Raw genomic sequence first — 24,074 nt, 5'->3', positions numbered from 1 at the left:
TTAAACACGCAACCCTTTAGTAAATCAGGGCCTTTTCATATAACATGTTGTGCAACGTCACACGAACACACTGATTAACATGTCGGAGTGAAGTGGAGCCTTTTATCCAGTGTCCACACAAGGATTTATAGTTAAGTGAACATTCTCTTTTATTTCTGTGTCTCTTTTTTATGTTTTATTGAAAGTTTGCAATATACAAACAATGTATAACAATCAGACATTTCAGTTCACAGCAGCAAAGAGCACAGTCATGCATCATCAACAACAACAAGATACAACAAGATATCTTTCCCAACACTTAAGGAGTTTTCAGCTGCTGGAGACACAGTTTCTCTTGACACCAGTTCCAGAAAGACTTTATCAACATGAGCGGCCGCGGAAAGACCGGAGGGAAAGCCCGAGCGAAGGCCAAGACCCGCTCCTCCCGTGCAGGACTGCAGTTCCTAGTGGGTCGTGTCCACAGACTGCTGCGTAAAGGCAACTACGCTCAGCGCGTCGGTGCCGGCGCCCCCGTCTACCTGGCGGCTGTGCTGGAGTATCTGACCGCTGAGATCCTGGAGCTGGCTGGAAACGCTGCCCGCGACAACAAGAAGACCTGCATCATCCCCCGTCACCTGCAGCTGGCTGTCCGCAACGACGAGGAGCTCAACAAGCTGCTGGGGGGGGTCACCATCGCTCAGGGCGGCGTGCTGCACAACATCCAGGCGGTGCTGCTGCCCAAGAAGACCGAGAAGGCCGCCAAGGCCAAGTAAAGCTGCTGCTGAACCCCGGAACACAACGGCTCTTTTATTATGCAATGTCAGTTACAGTTGAACTGCGAAGACTGTCTTTACTTTCTTATTTAAATGTAACCCAAAAACATCACGCCACATAATAGCTATAGAATACCTTTATTGTCATTATACACGGGTACAGTGAGATTAAAAGCAGCACCACCTCCCCAGTGCAAGACAGTGCAAACGGATAAGAAATATAAAAAGGTTAATGTGCATTTTGAATGGTGAAATCAAGACCTGAGATCCTATCTACAGATAATAACATAACTACATGTGTGGTGAAATATGGCACATATAGGTTTATACCAAGTTTGGTAAAAGCCACATCTGTGTCAGTGTATTTGTGTGTGTGTGTGATTAGATTGTCCTTTATTCATCCCTCAGTGGGGAAATTCACTTTGTGCAGCAGCAGTACGTGACAGACACATGCAGCGAAAGAAGGATAAAAAGTAAAAAATACATAATTACATAATATAAACAGTATATACAGTGGAATGAGAATAAAAGTAATGCAGTACGAGAAAGAAAAATAACAGTGCCAAAAAAAGCAGCTAGGATGCGTAGGAGGTAGGGAGATGTTATTATTGTCCATTACTACTGTGATCAGGCCTGGTTTTGGAGTCTGATGGCAGAAGGGAGGAAGGATCTGCGATGCCTCTCAGTGATGCGTCGCGAGTGACGAAGCTGGTCGCTGATGGAGCTCTCCAGGGGCCTGCAATAATCTCACAATCAACCACATGGTCTGAACATACAACTAAAGGTGGGAACACAACGACGGAACCCGCAAATGCCAATGGCAGCCTTGGCTCCGTTAGAGGAACCTGCTGATGTATCAGATCACACCGACCTGCAGGACTAAGACTGGACCATCAGCTGGTTTAGTCTGGATCTGCTGGTCCAGGACTAAGACTGGACCATCAGCTGGTTTAGTCTGGATCTAGGTCTTGGGTTTAGGTACCAAGAGGATCCTTCTGGATCTCTGCCCTGAGTCTGGGCGCGGAGTGGGATGAGCATAAACTTATAACCCAGACCCAGAAATGTGATAAAAAGTCTAACAATCAATGCCATAAATAAATAGTAGCCATCCCTTTTCCTCCCTTCTATGGGGCCCCTTATGTTAATTATAAATCCTCCAAAAAATCCTCCAGCGATATATACAGTAAATGCTTAATGTCTAAGTTTTGAACGTCATAATTGGTGGCCATCCTACACAGGTAAGCTTTCTGGTGGATATGTGGGATCTAATCCTAACCCCTGATTCTTTACTGGAGTCAACAACTCAAACATATTCAAGAACGACAAGTAAGGGATGTCTTCATGATGGAAGCAGGTGTCACGCCCTCGATGAATCACTCCACAAGTGGCATTTCTGATGACACACACACTATGTACTGTTGGGCCGCACCCAGTGATCATCTGGACTTATAAATGTATGAATATTTTGTGATTATGAGGACCTGTAAAACCAGACTTTGCCCCTTCTTCCTGAAGTCCTGCGACCCCCTGCTGCTAACTCCTGGTTATCTCGGCCTGGGTCGAGATAGTCCGTTTACGACCCCCACGGCATGGCCGGAGATCAAAACAAGGACCCAGCAGGGTTTCTGCCAGGGAAAACAGACTTCCTTGGGGTTTTTTATGACACCTAAGCAGGGGTCGGGACCAGCGGAGCCCTAAAACCAGACCTCAAAATGGTACTGCTTCTTTGAACCCCCCCCCTTTTCCGCTTTAATGTGCCTCATAAAATGGCGCCGTTGCCTGAACTACAACCCCCAGCATGCCTTGCGGGGGGGGGTGGCGCCTACAATCGGCGCTCATCCAATCGCAATGAGGCACCGATGACGTCACCGCAGCGCGCGTAGGATCAAAACCCCTGCCGCTGCTCCTCTTCACCTCTCTTCCGATCACCCTCTCATCCGAGCTGGATCGTTTGGCTCTGGGCCAAGATCCCATCTCCCTTTCTCCCCCCGGCTGGGGGGAGGTGTAAGGCCCCATCGGGCCGCTCCGGTGGACCTGCAGCCCGTTGAAGCCGCGGTGCACGGAGCCGCCCCCATCAGCTCCCGGTCTCAACTTTTCATCCAGAGTCCTGCTTCACGTGTCCCCGGTCCCTGGGAGCTGGAAAGGGGGGGGAAGCCGCTTCGAAGCTCGGCCCCGGCCCAGGGTGAGACCCGTTCTTCTTTCCTAACCTCTCTCTCTGCTCTTAAACTTCACCTGAAAGGACCTGTGGACAGCCTGCCCCGCGCAGAACCGAGACGCATCCCGCTGCCCGTCCCGGGGCCACGCGCTCAGGCCGACGGGCACCAGCACTCAGAAGAAGTAGACTGGCCCCGCGCGCCCCCGAGACGACGTGATAGCCTCCGGACCGGAGCTGGAGCGCCGGCTGCTTCAGCTGTACCCCCGTCCTCTCGTGATTCCAGAGTCAGGAGGAGGAGCGGGAGAGGCGGGAGGACTCTCTGGGATCGGACTCCGACCAAAGACCCGGCAGGAACCCCTGATCGGCACCCGGAGACCCGAGGAGGCGTGAGGTTTTGAGACCTGGGTGTATGAGTTTAACTGGGAGTGTTACAGAGCTAAATCTGTGTTCAGAGCTGAGATTACACCACCATCATTATAAGGACTGTTTTCATTAATTTGTAGTCACTACTTTCTGCTAGTCATTCATGTTTTAAAGCGCTGTTTTCTGCAGTTGATCACGGTTTAACACCGGGATCACCATCCGTTCTAATTGCACGTGGCCCAGAGGGCGCGTCCATCTTTAAAAGACCACAGGAGCCCGTTTGAACTGTAGATGTTCTATATCTTCGTTATTATTGCTTGATTTCTTTTCTTTTTCATTCCATGCATTTAACGTTTATGTTTCATTTTATTGATTGTTGTTTTTCTTGTTAGTTAATGGTTTTATAATAATGTCGTGTGCCATCAGATTTATTCGGGTACTTATTTACATCTCTTTTGATACCCGTATGTAAATAAATTCTGATTGATTTCTTTATGAGTGGTTGTGTTATTTCATGCAAGATTTGGTCACAAATTGATTTGTTTAAGCAGAGCCTAGTGTTCGGATATCACGCCTTCACTGTTATTCTGTAAGATTTGCTGTTCTGCAGGATAATTCAAATCATAATGAGACTGATTTTCTGCTGTTAGTTATCGAATCCCACCGGAAGTAAGGCCCCGGCGGTGGTGCCCCTACGAGAATTATCATTTTTGATAATACAATTTGATAAATAGTCAACTTTATTAATTATTAATAATTCTTTAATAGAATTATCATTAGCCTTGATAACTGGACAGCCAAGCTACCTTGAGTTGCACAACATTAAATGGTGCCCCGTGTGAGGCTCTAATAACGACATTGTGACTGAATTTGTATGAAATAACAGAACATTAATTTTGATCGGGAAAGAAAATATTTTTATTTTTCTCCCCCTCTCATTATCTGAGTCCTACAGTTATTTTAAAACCCTCCCGGTTCTAATGGCAACCTCGCCTCACTAAGGGTTGGTTGCTTTGTTAAGTTCTTTAATTTTATTAATTTGAACTTTTATTTTTCATCACACGATTATTAATCTTGTGATTGATTTCCTCTGCAACCTTACTTCACTGAAGGTAATGGTTGGGGTGTTTTAAGTTCTGTTAACTTTATTAACCTGAACTTTTTCTACCACTCAATTTTTGTGAATCTGTTTGAGTAATTTCCTTTTGCAACCATACTTAACTGAAGGTAATGGTTGAGTTAATTTCTTTAATTCTATTAATCGAACTGTTGCTGATTACCCCATGTGAGTTATTAATCTTCTCAGATTAATCTCTACGGTGTTTTAAGTTGAATCTTTAATTTAAAGTTATTTAAAGATTCCTCCCTTTTTTATTCACTTTATTAATTCCTTTCAGTTGGTTCTTGCTTCTAAGGTTATAACCAATACCCCAGTCTCTCAGGGTTTGTTATCGGTTTAATTTCTTCTAATCTGGGTGATAACGTGAGCCGACTTCGTTAATAAGTGTAATCTCTTGCCAGAATCCCAAGCGAAGCGCTGGGGCCTGGACCGTGAGCTGAGGTGTGGTTATTAATGGCAGAGAGCTCATCGCAGTGGACGGAGAACCAGCAGAGGTGACCAGGCTGATGGAGATGGACCGACAGGCAAGTCTGTCCTTAGGCTGGACCCAAAAAGGTGGCGAGCCCGGTCATCTCATCCCCTGAGCCCCCTGGTCACGCCACCGTGAGTAAGCCAAAAATTAATTACCCGAAAGGAGCTGCGGCCCTTCCCAGTTTTCACTGTTACTGACGCTGAAGAAGCAGCTCAGCGTTTTCTTAAAGTAAACCAGAGGAGAACAGATCACGATTAACAACCAAGGCGCAGACGCCGTACCTCAGAGCGAGGGGGGTCCCACGGTTGACCTTTTAGCAAAAGAACACTGAACAGCTGCATTACCTTGTATGCAGCGGCCCCCTCACAATTTTTCTGACCCAGAAGTGGAAGTCCGCTCCACACCTGAAAGGGGGGTAGGATACTTTGGGGCGTTAAAGAAAATTCACGCCTACACACAATTTCCAGGCTTCCACAGCCGACATAAGTTAATTTGTGTGTTTTTGTCGCCTAGCAGTTAATCAAAGAGTGGTTAAATTGTTGGCTTTTGATTTTAGGTACAGTGTACATCCTGAAACCTAACTAACCCCTCCTTTTATCGTTCATCTACTGCACTTTAAGAGTGATATCACTGTGTTAGGTAAATGAATGATGTTATTGCTTCAAATATGTTTTTCTTTTCGTATTTTTGTGCATTGCTCGCCTAGTGGACTAACCAGGCCAGCTCAAGCCCTCAGAGTTTGATGATCACATGGACTGACCGTTTGTTTTAGCTCCGACGCGGACCCTGCAGTCCTTCATCAAATCTAAAAAGGGGGGATTGTTGGGCCGCACCCAGTGATCATCTGGACTTATAAATGTATGAATATTTTGTGATTATGAGGACCTGTAAAACCAGACTTTGCCCCTTCTTCCTGAAGTCCTGCGACCCCCTGCTGCTAACTCCTGGTTATCTCGGCCTGGGTCGAGATAGTCCGTTTACGACCCCCACGGCATGGCCGGAGATCAAAACAAGGACCCAGCAGGGTTTCTGCCAGGGAAAACAGACTTCCTTGGGGTTTTTTATGACACCTAAGCAGGGGTCGGGACCAGCGGAGCCCTAAAACCAGACCTCAAAATGGTACTGCTTCTTTGAACCCCCCCCTTTTCCGCTTTAATGTGCCTCATAAAATGGCGCCGTTGCCTGAACTACAACCCCCAGCATGCCTTGCGGGGGGGGTGGCGCCTACAATCGGCGCTCATCCAATCGCAATGAGGCACCGATGACGTCACCGCAGCGCGCGTAGGATCAAAACCCCTGCCGCTGCTCCTCTTCACCTCTCTTCCGATCACCCTCTCATCCGAGCTGGATCGTTTGGCTCTGGGCCAAGATCCCATCTCCCTTTCTCCCCCCGGCTGGGGGGAGGTGTAAGGCCCCATCGGGCCGCTCCGGTGGACCTGCAGCCCGTTGAAGCCGCGGTGCACGGAGCCGCCCCCATCAGCTCCCGGTCTCAACTTTTCATCCAGAGTCCTGCTTCACGTGTCCCCGGTCCCTGGGAGCTGGAAAGGGGGGGGAAGCCGCTTCGAAGCTCGGCCCCGGCCCAGGGTGAGACCCGTTCTTCTTTCCTAACCTCTCTCTCTGCTCTTAAACTTCACCTGAAAGGACCTGTGGACAGCCTGCCCCGCGCAGAACCGAGACGCATCCCGCTGCCCGTCCCGGGGCCACGCGCTCAGGCCGACGGGCACCAGCACTCAGAAGAAGTAGACTGGCCCCGCGCGCCCCCGAGACGACGTGATAGCCTCCGGACCGGAGCTGGAGCGCCGGCTGCTTCAGCTGTACCCCCGTCCTCTCGTGATTCCAGAGTCAGGAGGAGGAGCGGGAGAGGCGGGAGGACTCTCTGGGATCGGACTCCGACCAAAGACCCGGCAGGAACCCCTGATCGGCACCCGGAGACCCGAGGAGGCGTGAGGTTTTGAGACCTGGGTGTATGAGTTTAACTGGGAGTGTTACAGAGCTAAATCTGTGTTCAGAGCTGAGATTACACCACCATCATTATAAGGACTGTTTTCATTAATTTGTAGTCACTACTTTCTGCTAGTCATTCATGTTTTAAAGCGCTGTTTTCTGCAGTTGATCACGGTTTAACACCGGGATCACCATCCGTTCTAATTGCACGTGGCCCAGAGGGCGCGTCCATCTTTAAAAGACCACAGGAGCCCGTTTGAACTGTAGATGTTCTATATCTTCGTTATTATTGCTTGATTTCTTTTCTTTTTCATTCCATGCATTTAACGTTTATGTTTCATTTTATTGATTGTTGTTTTTCTTGTTAGTTAATGGTTTTATAATAATGTCGTGTGCCATCAGATTTATTCGGGTACTTATTTACATCTCTTTTGATACCCGTATGTAAATAAATTCTGATTGATTTCTTTATGAGTGGTTGTGTTATTTCATGCAAGATTTGGTCACAAATTGATTTGTTTAAGCAGAGCCTAGTGTTCGGATATCACGCCTTCACTGTTATTCTGTAAGATTTGCTGTTCTGCAGGATAATTCAAATCATAATGAGACTGATTTTCTGCTGTTAGTTATCGAATCCCACCGGAAGTAAGGCCCCGGCGGTGGTGCCCCTACGAGAATTATCATTTTTGATAATACAATTTGATAAATAGTCAACTTTATTAATTATTAATAATTCTTTAATAGAATTATCATTAGCCTTGATAACTGGACAGCCAAGCTACCTTGAGTTGCACAACAGTACCAACAGCTGACCACTGGATGGACATTGTTGGTAGAAACACAAAGGAGCCAGTAAATCATGGGATTTATTCTGTGGTGAACCAAACAATGGTGACCCAAAATAAATTAATACACCAAAAAAAAATCTCAGTTCATTTACTTGATAATTTAGTTGAAATTCATTAACAACCTTGAATATAAATTGTCACCTTAATTTTTCAGTTAAGAAAGATTATTTATTAGACTCTTCATCCTTCCACCTGCCCCTCCTCCTCCTATCTATCCATTCTCCTCCTCCTCCTCCTCCTCCTCCTCCTCCTCCTCCTCCTCCTCCTCCTCCTCCTCCTCCTCCTCCTCCTCCTCCACAGGTCCAGCTCTGACTCATTCCAGGATCAGTTCAGTTGCGTCTCAGTAGGTTTTTATCAGACTGCAGAATCTTCATCTTCAACTCTTTGGACTGTTTGAAGAAACTGTAAGTTTGAAATTTGTCTTCAGGATCTTTCCTGTTTGTTTCTGCATGGTTTGAGAAAGTATTCACTGCAGACTTTGATCATTCTTGTGTATGAAAACAAATCTACATGATTGTTAGATGACAATATTTTTATTGGATTTATTTTTGATCTGTTGGAGCCGTTTTGCATAAATTGGATTTATGTTTAAGATAATACCTTTTGTAAGACTTTGGTTTTATATTTTTTCAAACCAGTGACTACTCACAAAACAGAATATTGCATTTCTATTGGCTGCTGTATGTAGAGTAAATATACGGTAACTCAGTGAATGTTTACAAGTCACTAGACCTTTGAGCAACACAGGCTTTCGACGAGCATAATTTATTTTATTTATAAAATTTAAGGATTTGCTTCTGTATTTTGTATGATTTTTCAGTTTTTGAAGTAAACATAGAAAAGTAGAACTTTGCGTTAAGACCTTTCCTTTCCGTCATCGGTGTGCTGGGTGCAAAACACTTTATGGAACAAAAGCTGGTGAGGCAGCTGCTGCTGCACCCACAGATCAGAAACACAGTGATGATCAGCTAGTGATTAGTTTTTCTTCATCAATCAAACTGTGAGGTGTTTTTATTTCCTGGAATTAAGCTGTTGTCTCCAGCATTAAAGTCAGTTTGGTTCCTGGAAGAAGTTGTTCTTTGGTACTTGTGTAACTACTGAAGATGGCGTATCTTCGTCCAGAAGTCTTCTTGACTGAACTTCCAATAGCATCACTGTTGACACCGAAGTTCCCCAGAGGTTCATGCAGACGGGGGTCAGAAACAACAGGCTGATTAACTGAAACATTTTTACTGAGAAACGTAAAAGAAGTTTCTTCTTCCAGGTCATAAGACTTCTTAATCAAGACACACCCAGTACTCTGGACTCTGAACTCTGTCAATCATCACACCTCATATCACATTTATTACAGGGATTCTGGAGACAAGGGACAAAACAGGTTTTAAGAATCTTTTTTTTTAAATGCACACTATATTCATTGGAACTGTATATTTCTGTAGAGAAGGGTCTTAGCTTTTTAACAATGTAAAGGAACATGTTCTAAATAAAAACACTTTAAAAAAAAAAATGCTTTACTTTAGAACTTGATTTGTGTCCACTCAGACACACTCAAAAGTATACAATTTGAATTCTTCCAGTCCAACAAGAATCTAAATTCCTGAAGTATGTTGGTATAGTGTTTAGTTACTCTGATATGTAAAAAAAAAATAAAATATATAAACGTATGTTGTGATTTCACACTATTCTGAAAACCCAGATTTCTAAATGTCAGCATTTTCAATCTTTGTTTTTAATTTTAAAATGAAAAAAATAATTTGTTTAGATAAATAAGACATAAGAGGATGTAGATCAGATGGTCCTTTTTTACATAAACATAGCAAAAACAAAGAATAAACTGTTTTTTTCAAAAATGAACAAAAACATACATCTGATGGTGTTGACAAAAAACTGATGTGTATTACTGATTAATGAACAAATATGTTTTTAAACAGATGGAAGAGACAAAATATGAAGAACTAACTACTCTTTAATAATAATAATAATAATAATAATAATAATAATAATAATAATAATAATAATAATAATAATAATAATCATACTGCAAATTCTCTTTTTTAAGTGGTGTGTGTGTGCGTGTGTGTGGATGGGGGGTGGGGGGGGGGGGTGAGAGAGAGACAGTGTGTGTGTGACTGCCCTCCACTGCTTGATTCAAATTTTAAATTGATATTCCTTAACAACAATACTAATAATGCTAATAATGAAACATGAGCCCTTTATATGAACATAGAAGTGGATCCCTCCATAGAGATGACCATTCAATGTAATATTCCATTTCACCACGATATGTTGTCAAAATCTACAAACTTGTCCTTTAATGTAATATACAGTATAATTATAATATAAGTGCTGGGAAAGTTACACAATACTAAGCAGACCACAGCCTATCCATGCTCTACAAGTCAAAAGTGTAGGGTATACAGTATAAGGTCAAATAATGTAATATGTTATGATTTAATTCATGCTATATGTGTACATTTATGTATAAAGAAAACCCTGAAATAATATTTTAATTATTTACTATGTTCACAAATGATATTATATTAGCATATTAAGAGGTTATAGGTGGATTTTTCAACTCCGTCAGGTGTAGAACCTGACAGAGTTGTAGAACCTGACGGAGTTGACAAAAGGGCATGTATTTTCCCGCTAAAACGTGTATTGTTCACTGCAGCTAGCTGGTTTTTCCTCAGTTGCTAGCTGTCTCAATAACCATACTAAAATACCTTCATTCAATCCACTACTGTTTAAAAACATTATCATAACAGAGAGACGGTGTTGACATGTTCCAGCTGTGACCATAGGAATATTAACATTATTTGTCTAAAATATCCAAAAATGTCAAAGCTACCAGAGTATGTGTGGTAGCGTTGCATTCACAACAGGCAGGGAGAGAAAAGGGTACTCAGGGTAATAGCTGACCATTCTATTTCCTGATTTAGTGAGGATTGTAAAAAAATCTGACGGAGTTGACAGAAACTGAGGACAGAACTTTGATAGGCAGGACTTTAGGGAAAATATTGTTTGACGTTCACTTCATGTATTGTTTTATTTATTTAAGACCACTCTTTGTTATTTAATATATATATTTGCACTCATAGTTTTTTAAAGGTTTTTTTGGTGGGTCAATACTGTGACCTCTTCCTGAGGACAGGTATTATAACATGGACCTCTTAACTACAGACCATACATTTAAACAAATTCACACAGAAAAAGTGTAAAATGCATTATAAAAAGAACATAGGTATACACAGTTCCTTTAGATTTTACTTTGTAAGTATGTAAACCATGATGAATTTCTTGATTTTCAATATAAATTAGACTTTGTTCGGACATGTTTTGTCCCAACTCTCAAGAATCAGTGATTTATGTTCTGCCTCTTTGGTTCTTAGTTTTATGAATTCTCTATAAAGTGTATTTTTCTTTTTACAGGCATTTTGTAACCCATTTGTGATCCATGGTCGATCAGTGTATTTATGTTTTCCACTGTATCGTTTTATTGTTTTTATTGGACAGTTTTTATCGTATAATGATGTGAACACTCTTAAGAAAGACTCATATGCATTATCAACACCATTTTCTGTGTATACAGTTTCCCAGTTTTAGTGATTAACTGAAACATTTTGACTAAGAAACGTAAAAGAAGTTTCTTCTCCCAGGTCATAAGACTTCTTTATCAAGACACACCCAGCACTGATCTCTGTCAATCATCACACCTCATATCACATTTATTACTTGTTTACAGTGGATACAGCATGTTTATATCTCCTTATATTTGCACATTGAACCTTTGTCTCTGCAGATCAACCTCTGAGCTTCCTCACATTTACAGGAACAGATTTTCAAGTTTTTAAAGTGAAAACTCTGTTCACAGAATCACCTCTTCAATCACGTCTCATCTTTCCAACATTTGAAGGATAAAAAAGAAACAAATATAAAAATGGAGCAAAGTGACCTCTACTGCTCAGTAAAAGCAAAAACAAAAGAAAAGAATGGAACAAACCAGAGCAGGATCAGCTGATCTGTTTGCAGTACCAGTGATGTGTGTTTCCTCTGCAGGTGAAGGTGTGTGTGTGAGCTGATGTGGACGTGAATTCAGCAGAATGGACCAGTGTGAGGACGGAGAGGAGGGAGTCCCTCCCTCTAAAACCTCTCTGTGTGGGGAACATGAGAGTCGGAGCAAAGATCAGAGGTGAGATGAGCATCTCTAACTGTCCCTGACTCTTCTGCATGTCAGAGCTCAAGACTCACATCACCAAACATCATTATGACAGGAATCGACCTGGACCTGGAGCTGGACCTGGACCTAAACCTAAACTTAAACCTAAACCTGGACCTGGACCTGGACCTGGACCTGGACCAGGACCTGGACCTGGACCTGGACCTGGACCTAGACCTAGACCTAGACCTGGACCTGGACCTGGACCTGGACCTGGACCTGGACCTGGACCTGGACCTGGACCTGGACCCAGCTGTGTGTCCTTGAAGAGTGACCGGTCAAAACACTTGTTAATTGAATTTAAAGGAGACCAATGTTCTGCTGCAAATAGGTGAGTGTATCCAAACGCTGCCAATGATTTTTGTTTAATACTTTTTAAATAGACTAAATATTTTGATCTGTATTACTTATTTTTCATATAAATAGAATATATATATTTTGAACTTTTGTCTTCTATCAGGGTCCATCAGAAAAGAGACTCTCTTGAACATGAACCCAGCTGTTTGTCCTTGAAGAGCGACCGGTCAACTCATAGATATATTACCTTTAAAGGGGACCAATGTTCTTCAGAGAGGTGAGATGTGTTTAAATGCATTAAATGTATTTAAATCTGTCCTCATGTTAGGAAATGTCCACATGTTTCTCCTTGAGTAGATCCGCGTAGTCCTGGACCCCTGTGGTCCTCCATCACCTGATGGTGATCTGAGCTTCCTCCTCATAGATCTTCATCTCCTGTCAGGAGCTTTTTCCTCTGGTTGACACATCTGGAGGTCTTACCTTCCAGAGGACTGATCCTGATAATGATCCAGAGTTCATCAGCTGCTTCATGTCTCCATCAGTTGTCCCTCTTCTTGATTTCGTAACTTTTCTTGGAGCAGAACTTGATCTTGGGAATATGTGAATGAGCAGAGCTTTCACTGAGGTCACATGTTCTCGTTGGATCAGCAGGACTAGTAAACATTCACCACCACCAGTCCTCTGATGGACTGTCCTTATCCAAACAGGACTCATGGACCTTCAGCTTGTGTTTGTCTCTGTGAGGACAGACATGATGTGAACTAATTCTTCCTGGTTCCTCCACAGAGTGGACCAGCAGAACTCAGAGCCTCCCAGCGGTCCGTCTGTCCAGCAGCATCAAACACAGCTGAACTCCATATTTCTGGTCTGTACATGAACAACAACTGCTTCTCCACCTGTTCTGTTGATGTTTGTGTCCATGCTGGTCTCTGGAGACCAGTGGACTGTCAGTCTGTCCAACATGGGTCTGGTGTTTGTCTCCATGCTGGTCTCTGGAGACCAGTGGACTGTCAGTCTGTCCAACATGGGTCTGATGTTTGTCTCCATGCTGGTCTCTGGAGACCAGTGGACTGTCAGTCTGTCCAACATGGGTCCGGTGTTTGTCTCCATGCTGGTCTCTGGAGACCAGTGGACTGTCAGTCTGTCCAACATGGACCTGATGTTTGTCTCAGGGGTTTCAGTCTGATTGTGTCCTTCATGTGGTCTTCTGTTCCAGCTGCTGGAGGACAACATCGTCATGTTTGTGAAGAACGAGCTGAAGAAGATCCACAGGGGTCTGAGTCCAGATTACCCAGAATCCCTAGAGCATCTGTTGGAGGGTGAGGATGAAGAGCAGAGGAGCAGCAGAGAGGCGTTTGTGAAAATCACAGTGAACTTCCTGAGGAGAATGAAGCAGAAGGAGCTGGCTGAGCATCTGCAGAGAAGTAAGAGGATTTATATGAACACTTAAGCTGCTGGATGAATGAACCTGAATGCCTCAAGAAATGAACAACATTCACAGATCAGCCACAACATTCGTCCCCACATGTTACCACCCCCTAGAGTAGCACCCTCCCTGTACAGGACAGCATTAATATGTTTAACTGACCAACACCACAAGATAACCGGAATATTTTAGTCCAGGTTTTCCTCTTCCAGGAATCCTGCTGAACTCCACATTGTCTTGATGGTTCTACAGGTTATTTGATCAGATCACATTCTGGTGTTTTCAAATCCTAAACCTGGAAAACCCACTTCACAGACACCACAACAATAACAAGAACACAACAACCCACAAACCCAAGACCCATCAGGGCTGTACTGCTAACATCCTGGTACTAGAAACTCCAGGACCCCAGATTTTATTGTCACTTACACGTCCTGAATGTTCAGAGGTGTTTCGGTGGTAAAAGTGAATCTACTCAATATTGGACAGCTCATCGTAACATTAGAGCTGATCAGTGCCGGTTCACATCCTGATTCTTTATGAGAATTAAGTTGTAACTTTATAAACACTCATTGGTTTCTTTTTTCCACATTTATTAAGGTACTTTTGCTGCAGTTTGTAAAAAGCGACTGAAGTCTAAGCTGAAGAAGAAGTCCCGGTGTGTGTTTGAGGGGATTGTTAAAGCAGGAAACCCAACCCTTCTGAAGCAGATCTACACAGAGCTCTACATCACAGAGGGAGGGACTGGAGAGGTCAACGATGAACATGAAGTCAGACAGATTGAAGCAGCTTCCAGGAAACCAGACAGAGCAGAAACAACCATCAGACAGGAAGACATCTTTAAACTCCCACCTGGGAGAGATGAACCAATCAGAACAGTGATGACGAAGGGAGTGGCCGGCATTGGGAAAACAGTCCTAACACAGAAGTTCACTCTGGACTGGGCTGAAGGCAAAGCCAACCAGGACATCCAGTTACTGCTTCCATTCACCTTCAGAGAGCTGAATGTGCTGAAAGAGAGAAAGTTCAGCTTGGTGGAACTTGTTCATCACTTCTTCACTGAAACCAGAGAAATGTGCAGCTTTGAAGAGTTCCAGGTCGTGTTCATCTTTGACGGTCTGGATGAGAGTCGACTTCCTCTGGACATCCACAACAATGAGGTCCTGACTGATGTTACAGAGTCCACCTCAGTGGATGTGCTGCTGACAAACCTCATCAGGGGGAACCTGCTTCCTTCTGCTCGTCTCTGGATCACCACACGACCCGCAGCAGCCAATCAGATCCCTCCTGAGTGTGTTTCCATGGTGACGGAGGTCAGAGGGTTCACTAACCCACAGAAGGAGGAATACTTCAAGAAGAGGTTCAGAGAAGAGGAGCAGACCAGCAGGATCATCTCCCACATCAAGACATCACGAAGCGTCCACATCATGTGCCACATCCCAGTCTTCTGCTGGATCACTGCTACGGTCCTGGAGAAAGTCCTGGAAACCAGAGAGGGAGGGAAGCTGCCCAAGACCCTGACTGAGATGTACATCCACTTCCTGGTGGTCCAGGCCAAACTGAAGAAGGTCAAGTATGATGGAAGAGCTGGGACGGATCCACACTGGAGTCCACGGAGCAGGAAGATGGTGGAGTCTCTGGGAAAACTGGCTTTTGAACAGCTGCAGAAAGGAAACCTGATCTTCTATGAACCAGACCTGAGAGAGTGTGGCATCGATGTAAGAGAAGCTTCAGTGTACTCAGGAGTGTTCACACAGATCTTTAGAGAGGAGAGCAGCCTGTACCAGGACCAGGTCTTCTGCTTCATCCATCTGAGTGTTCAGGAGTTTCTGGCTGCTCTTCATGTCCATCGGACCTTCATTAAGTCTGGAGTCAACCTGCTGGAGGAACAAAATAATACCTTCTGGTTGTTTAAAACAAGAGCAGAGACTGAGCTCTATCAGAGTGCTGTGGACAAGGCCTTACAGAGTCCAAACGGACACCTGGACTTGTTCCTCCGCTTCCTCCTGGGTCTCTCACTGGAGACCAATCAGACTCTCCTACGAGGTCTGCTGAAACCAAAACAAAGAAGATCACAGAGCAATCAGGAAACAGTTGACTACATCAAGAAGAAGATCAATGAGGATCTGTCTGTGGAGAAAAGCATCAACCTGTTCCACTGTCTGAATGAACTGAACGATGGTTGTCTGGTGGAGGAGGTCCAACGGTCCCTGAGGTCAGGACGTCTCTCCACAGATGAACTGTCTCCTGCTGAGTGGTCGGCTCTGGTCTTCATCTTGCTGTCATCAGAAGATCTGGAGGTGTTTGACCTGAAGAAATACTCAGCTTCAGAGGAGGTGCTACAGAGGCTGCTGCCAGTGGTCAAAGCCTCCAAGAAAGTTGTGTAAGGACGAACACGGACACAACTGTTTTAGTTACAATCACATATTGTGTTCTTACCAGTTAAATTCACTGTTCAACTATGTTCAGGTTCATGTGGGACCAGTTCTCATTAATGATTCATCTCAGGACATTTTACATGCAGAGAAGAGAAATGCAATGATCACTATGATCAATACTTATTAATTATTAGATGAAATAATCAGCATCCATTGATATTATATATTCTTAATTTCTTTGTTAAATGACATTATCAACTTTTAAATAACCTCACTATATCTCTTTAATCTCCTCTGCAGGTTGAGTGGTTGTCACCTCTCAGAGGACATCTGTGCAGATCTGTCCTCAGTTCTCAGCTCTCAGTCCTCCAGTCTGACAGAACTGGACCTGAGTAACAACCACCTGCAGGATTCAGGACTGAAGAAGCTGTGTCCTGGACTGGAGAGTCCACACTGTCACCTGGAGTCTCTCAGGTCAGAATCCACCAAGTGTTGACCTTTACAAATGTTGGTTTGGTTATTTTATTAGATCCCCGTTAGCTGCTGACCTTTCACAGCAGTTTCTCTGGGGTCTCATCAGACTCATCAGCTGAATTACAACATTATCATTAATGCCGGGGCGGCAGTATATCAAGTGGTAGAGCGAGTCGTCCATTCGGAAGGTTGGCGGTTCAAATCCCGCTCCGTCCCAGTTGCTGTCGTAGTGTCCTTGGGCAAGACACCTTACCCACCTTGCCATGTGCTGTTCACATTTTAACACCCCACACCCCCGTTTAGCAAAACTACACACACAAACACAAAAGAAATTGAGGAAAAGGAAACAGTGCCAACACAATAAACAGATTAATAGCCCAATTCATAACATAACATTCTCCTGAGTAAACAAAAATAACTTGAGCTTCTTCTTAAAGCTTATATATTATCTAAAATCCAAAGGTCTGGTAATTCACTTAACACCACCATCTCTCTGTTTTAAGTTACTTCTACATGGAGGCAACAGAAAATGACCTGCTGATGTCTGGGTCGACAAATGATTGTTGTGTGAAAAAAATGATAACCTTCTGTAGAGTGTTTCTGGTGTTTTAGTCAGTACTACTTTATTGATTAAACTCATCAATGAATATTGCATCCTACATTCTCCACTTCACTAGGATGGATGGGGATTCATTATACTTCCACTGGTCCGATAAAGGCGCTGAATGACTCAGCCAGCTGCTTTGTTCTGATTTACCTGCAGCCTGGCCAGGTTACGTTTGGTTGTACTGGACCAAATCACGGAGCAATAATCTACATTTGACAGGAGTATCGTGTATCACCTGTTTAATCAAATCATTAGGCAAACACTTCCTGCAGTGTTTAATCAAAGCTATACCTCTACCCATTCTCTGCACTATTTGGTCAACTTATCTATTCCAGGACATTTGACTCTCTACAACATCCCCTAATACCTTCACTTCTGTTACTTGCTCTATCACTACATCTATCTACATCTATCACTACATCACTCATAGTTAAGCATAGCACAGGGTAATTTCTTAATAAATGTTTTGAACCTAAACAGTACACTTTCTCTTCGCCTCGGTCTCTCTCTCACTCACTCTGGTGGCAGCAGTAGCAGGGGAAGGTTTGTTTCCCTTTTTGGGGAACAGGTAACCCTCATTTTTCCTCTGTTCATAATGGCAGAATTTTCTTATTATGGGCATGCCAAGTAGTGGCACGACCATATTGCAATTGTCCAGACTGGCCCAAAGGGCAATGTTGCTAGCATTTTGCTAACAAGCTAAAGCCGCAAAAGTCCCACTGCACACCAGTGTTTGTACAGCATGGCCCCGCTCTGATATGGAAAAAAAAATCCCCAAAAAATAAGACACGCCCAAAAAAACAAGAAAAAACATGAAAATCAAGGCGATATAATAGTATACAGAAAAGGTTTCCCGTTTCTTATTATTTTTCCGCACGCTTTTTTCGTCTGTTAATGCGGACCAAACCGCAATGTGAACCCATGCATGGCATACATCGTTGGATGCGTCTCCATCGTGCCTCGATGGGTATAATTTTTCTCAGTCAAAAGTGTTACCGTGGCAACACGGGTCCCAAAAAGCAAAAAAAAGGCGAAATTTCGGATGCTTACTGCTCGGCCAAACTTTATCATAGAGACATTGTTAAAATTTACAAACACTCGGCTCGATTGGCACGAAAGGACCATACAACCTCATCATGCTAATTTTAAGGTTTTTGCGATATTTAACTTTCAATTAAAAAAAATCCATTTAACTTTGGACGCAAAGTCAAATGTCAAAATCCATGCCAAATGGCCCCATTCATTTGGATGGGGCTTTTTAACATGGTGAAAAAAAAACCTATCCATTAATGTAGCCTGAACCGGAATGTGCACCCACACATAGCATACATAAACACATGTGGATCCATCGTGCCTCGAAAGGCAATACTTTTCTAAGCCAAAAGCGTTACCGTGGCAATGCTAGATGCCAAGAAGCGGAAAAAAGGTGAAAATTCGGACGCTTATTGCTCGGCCGAACTTTATCGTGGCGACATCATTCAAATGTTTCCAAACTCGGTTCACTTCGGACCAAAAGATCTTTCAACATTATTATGCCAATTATTACAGTTTTTGAGATATTTAACTTTCAATAAAAAAAAAATATGTCCATTTGACTTTGGACGTTTGTTGCTAGGCAACAGGTTATCGTAGGGACATGATTCAAATGTTTCAAAACTCGCCTCGCTGCGGACTACAACATATTCAAATTTCATGAAGCTGTGATTTAAATAAATTCTAATTCAAAATGCCTGCCAAATGACCCCATCCCCAAAGATTTATTAACAACCTTAAACTACTTCTTGGCCATTATTAATCACCCTAAAGCACACAACCCCGAAGCAGGGGCAGTGGTTTATTAATGAATGCAATACAACCATAAACACCTCAAACTGACATAGAACCACCCCGAACACAACCACTACAGCCCCAAACCAAAGCATCAAGAGGGGACAAATGGGCAGAAGGGCATGCCCATATCAAAATTTTCTGAAATTTTCTAGTTTTAGCTTGTTATTTTAGTTTGAGTTGGAGATTGCAGGTAGTCCTGTTTTCTCGGTTTGTTTTAGGTTATAGGTTTACCTGGGTTTTCTTTTTTTTCTTATTTAGTGGGGAAAGTGCATGGTTCGACGACCCATCGCATGGCTAGCCCTATGCTTACCCCTCATTTGTTCTATTTGGCCGGGATCTCCATCTCCTTTTGGTTCTTACTTTTGGGTTAACCCTTTTCATTGTTTATTTCTTCCCCAGCAAATTAAAAACAACAAATCAATAAAATATGTTTTTCACCCTTGAAATCTTTGTGTGGCGTCCTAAATATGTTATCTATGGTCTCATTGAGCCTAATTTTTTACTTTTATGAGGCCATAACAGTTATACACAAACGTTCCTAAAAAACCTAATCATTTCTCTTTAATCTCCTCTGCAGGTTGAGTGGTTGTAACCTCTCAGAGAACATCTGTGCACATCTGTCCTCAGTTCTCAGCTCTCAGTCCTCCAGTCTGACAGAACTGGACCTGAGTAACAACCACCTGCAGGATTCAGGACTGAAGAAACTGTGTCCTGGACTGGAGAGTCCACACTGTCAACTGGAGTCTCTCAGGTCAGAATCCACCAAGTGTTCAACTGTTGACTGTTAGAACTGTGGTTGATATTGAAAGATTGTTGATGTGTTTCTGCTGATCCTCTGACATTTCCTTCAACGCCATCATCAGGTGAACACGAGGACAGGGTCAGATTTAGTCCCAGAGCAGTTCTTTCAGAGTCTCTGCATGTGTGTTGTGTGTCTGCAGGCTGTCAGACTGTCTGATCTCAGAGGAAGGCTGTGCTTCTCTGGTCTCAGCTCTGAGCTCCAACCCCTCCCATCTGAGAGAGCTGGACCTGAGCTACAATCATCCAGGAGAGTCAGCAGTGAAGCTTTTGTCTGCTGGACTGAAGGATCCCCGCTGGAGACTGGACACTCTCAGGTATGAAGACAGAAGGACATCAGTGTGCTGGACTCTTCATCGTGTTGTTGTGGACATTACAAAAGAGATGTGACCCTTTCATCTGCATTTACATGTTTTATATCACCTCTTTTTATCCTGCCTTTTTCCATGACACTTTGAGCAGAGATCTTTGAGCAGATGTAGCTGCTGCAGCTCATCTGGTGCTGCAGCAGAGCTGATAGATCCAGTTCACAACTCTGAGCCGTTCTTGACCCAGTAAACATCCCAGAACCACAGCAGTGTGGTTTTCAGGCCCATTACAGCACAATAACAGCTGCACCTTCAGTCATCCATCACATGGTCTCCTCCTGCTGCTGATTCAGCAGAGATGAAATCAGATGAAAAGAATGTGTTCAAACTGTGCTGCAACGTGACAACCACAGGACAGGACTTCAGAGATGCTGCATTCAAGTGCATCTGTCCAAGTGTTGGACTGTTCCTTCATCAGTGTGTGAGAGCCATGTAATGTCCATGTTTGCTGAAAGAGACTGAGCTGGTCTGACCCCCCTCCTCCTTTCAGGGTGGAGCCTGCTGGACAACGATGGATGACACCAGGTCTGAGGAAGTGTAAGTGTGTTTTTATTTCATTCACACATTCAACCATCTTCACAGTGACACATCACTCATTCATGAGTCCATCAATGATCAATGACGGATCAATAATAATTGCAGCTGGATTGTTTGTTCTCTCCATCAGATTCCTGTCAACTCACCATTGACACAAACACAGTCAACAACAACATCAAACTGTCTGACAACAACAGGAAGATGACACGTGTGGAGGAGGATCAGTCATATCCTGATCATCCAGACAGGTTTGATGTCTGGGATCAGCTGCTGTGTAGAGAATTTCTGACGGGTCGCTGTTACTGGGAGGTCCAGAGGAGAGGAAATGTTGAGATATCAGTGAGTTACAGAAGAATCAGAAGGAAAGGAATCTCTGATGACTGTAGGTTTGGAAGGAACGATCAGTCCTGGAGTCTGCAATGTTCTGATGATGGTTACTATGTCTGGCACAATAAGAGAGTAACATCTTCCTCCTCCTCTTCCTCAGTCTCTGACAGATTAGCAGTGTATGTGGACGTTCCTGCTGGAACTCTGTCCTTCTACAGCGTCTCCTCTGACAGACTGATCCACCTCCACACCTTCAACACCACATTCACTGATCCTCTCTATCCTGGGTTCAGGTTCAATCCTGGTTCTTCAGTGTGTCTGTGTTGAGTTCAGTCTCAAGAGTCTCCTCCTGTCAGAGAAACTGTCTCTGTTGGACTGATAGTTGAGTCTGTACATGTCTGTCTCCGTTTCCACCAAAAGACCTGAATCAAATGTTGGTGAAACTGTTCTAAATGATTCCTTGGGATCTTCTTCCTCTTCCAGTCCTTTAAAAGTGGAAGCTGCCGTTATTCCAGGATCCACATGTTGTTCTTCTGTCTGTTTCCAGTCAGAGCTTCACAGTGAAAAGCAGCATGTTGTTTCTCTGCAGCTCCGTTCAGCTGAGATAATTCAGTTCATGTCAGCTGCAGTTAGTTTGCTGCACATGTGACCAACTGTGATGTCAGAGAGGAATCACTGAGCTGCAATCAGCCAAGATGAAGTTACAACCTACTGACAGATCTGTGCACAAGGTTGCTGTGCAGCCAGGGTTCATCCTGGTCTTTATTCACACCCACTTCCTGTTCCAGCCATGACATCACTACTGGACTGTCAGGTTTCTGCAGTGCTTAATTTGTCAATGAAGAGGTCCCGGAACATGGAGGGGGTACCGGGGGTTCGGGGGTTTCCGGAAAATTTTTCAGCATAATGCATTTAAATGCATCAATCTGGTGCACTTTGGAAAGCTAGAATAACAATAATAGGGTGTCTGCTGCCTTAACTTACCTTGGAAACATATCCTCTCCGGAGCTTCTCTACCCGGCTAAACTTTTATTCTCCCCTCTGTTTGTGTGTGAGCACAGCCTCCACCGCTGATTGGCTGTTTCCCGTGCCTGTCTCTGTGTGTAACCAATCAGACGGAGCTGTGGGCGGGACATTGCTACAGTGCAGTGACTGCAGGCAGAGAGATGCGGCTGCATCAACCCCAAAATAACGCCGTTTTAAATTGTACAAACACAATATTGGTATCGTTGGAAAGGGAAAAATGTCCTCTTAATTTTAGGGGGGCTGAGATCAAATTATGGGGGGCTTCAGCCCGTTTTTTTATTTGTAGTGAGAACATAATCCACAGCAACCGACACAAATCCATTCATGTGTATGTGCTCCGCGGCGCAAGGAGCACATTGATTGTGCTGCAGCTGCCCTCATCGCCGCTTGTTGCTTTTCTGATTCGTTTTGAAGAATCATGCAACTCTTCCTTCTTTTGGAAAAAAGACAGTTAATTCAGCTGTCTTTTTGACATGTTTGCATTGCTCGCTGCTGGCTCCCCAGATCCAGCAAATTTCCAAAGTTTTTTTGGTCGGGGGCGTGGTTTGCTGGCCCATCTTTTCATTGCATCAACAAATCTCCGACTCTTTCAAATGACGTTAAATTTTTATAAACAACATGAAATGCTTGGGATTTGTTCTGTAAATGAATTTATGCATATTATTATTTTTTATACATTAAAAAAAAACGTTTTTATATTATTATTGTTTTATATATATACGAGAGGTGCCGGATCTGCCCAAATAAGTCCCGGAACGCAGGGAGGCCAAAATCGAGAGGTGCCGGATCTTGTTCCGGCAGGATCCGGCACAAATTAACCCCTGGGTTTCTGTCATGGTAAAGTGTTTGTTTATGTGTGAGCTCTCACCAAGATCAATAAGATTATCCATCCATCGTCTAGAACAGTGATTCTTAACCATAGGGCCGCGGCCCACACTTGGGCCGCGAGCGCCATCTAGTGGGCCGCAAAAAAAATTCTGTTTTGTACGTGTGGGCCGCGGGGGCCGCCGGACTGCACAGCAACTCCCGACCAAATGAGGAGAAGACACTCAGCTAGCTGTACGTGTAATAGTAAGAGAAATGGTGTGTATTTACAGAGAAAATCCTTCATTTTGCACAGAGTAGGTTTAGATCCACCAGGATCAGGGATCGATTACTTGGGTCTGCGCCCAGAGCGAGCGAGCGCGGCGTGTTAATTTATCCTGACGCTTCCCCGCGGCCGGGGAGGTCGGCTGAGGCTGCCGCTCGGGCGGCGGCTCCGTCGTTACTGGTGAAAGATGGTAGATGTAGATGCGTGGGCTGTCGTGTCTGCTGGACTGGACTGTTCAGGCTTTCGAAAAAGCATCGGAAAGTCAAGTGACTCTGCTGCAGCGCGACCAGAGAGCTGCGGTGCTGGCCCCGCCCGTCTCAGCTGATCAGGCTCGGATGAAACCTGACGCGCTGAGTCCTGACAACTTATTAATGCAAATAACTTAAAGTAAAATCAAACTAAGTTTTGTCCTCGCTCTATTTTTAAATATGCACACTTGTATGCCTGTGTGTGTGTTGTAAGGCGGCGCTCCGAGTAGACGGAAGACGGCGCTTTCCACTCTTCCAGTCTTCCCACTGGGACAAAACCAGTGTCTCATACGTTCAGAGACCGTGGCGTTCAAAGTGCAAAAGTGAAACGCCACTGAAACAAAACACAAAGTTTTTCATCAAAGATATCCACTCAAGTGAAAAAAATAAAATAAAATAAGTTTGAAAAATAAAATAAAATCTATTTTATTTTTAAGAGAAAAAAACATGTTTAATTCAAGTTCTACATGTTAAGTGGCAAATATGTAGGCTACTTTTTTAATATAACAGTCAGATGTTGATACAACTATGAGGCTACTTGAATATATATATATATATATATATATATATATATATATATATATATATATATATATATATATATATATATATATATATATATATATATATATATATATATATATATATATTACATACATACATACATACATATTATGATGTTCTGGACCTTCGCTTGAGTACATTTTCTCTAAATGGACCTCTTAAAGTTGAATACCCCTGCTATACAGTGTTAATATTTAATGGGCCCCGGGCCACTCTGTACTGAAAAAATTGGGC

General features: G+C 43.6%; 2 protein-coding genes across 2 annotated transcripts; both read left to right on the top strand.

Moving 5' to 3' along the window:
- The first annotated feature begins 365 nt into the window (after positions 1–365).
- LOC133440746 (histone H2A-like) lies at positions 366–752 on the top strand. The gene has a single exon (XM_061718061.1). The coding sequence runs from the start codon at positions 366–368 to the stop codon at positions 750–752; it is 387 nt and encodes a 128-aa protein (XP_061574045.1).
- Positions 753–7,976: 7,224 nt separating this feature from the next.
- LOC133440387 (NLR family CARD domain-containing protein 3-like) lies at positions 7,977–21,301 on the top strand. The gene is made up of 11 exons (XM_061717645.1): positions 7,977–8,058; positions 11,711–11,843; positions 12,331–12,444; positions 12,954–13,032; positions 13,384–13,591; positions 14,194–15,976; positions 16,272–16,445; positions 19,460–19,633; positions 19,824–19,997; positions 20,539–20,585; positions 20,716–21,301. The coding sequence occupies exons 2-11, from the start codon at positions 11,755–11,757 to the stop codon at positions 21,237–21,239; spliced, it is 3,366 nt and encodes a 1,121-aa protein (XP_061573629.1). The 5' UTR covers positions 7,977–8,058; positions 11,711–11,754; the 3' UTR covers positions 21,240–21,301.
- The last annotated feature ends 2,773 nt before the right edge of the window (positions 21,302–24,074 follow it).

The sequence above is a fragment of the Cololabis saira genome, chromosome 3, assembly GCF_033807715.1.
Source record: "Cololabis saira isolate AMF1-May2022 chromosome 3, fColSai1.1, whole genome shotgun sequence".
NCBI classification, from domain to species: Eukaryota; Metazoa; Chordata; class Actinopteri; order Beloniformes; family Belonidae; genus Cololabis; species Cololabis saira.
This window is presented reverse-complemented; position numbering and strand designations above follow the sequence as displayed.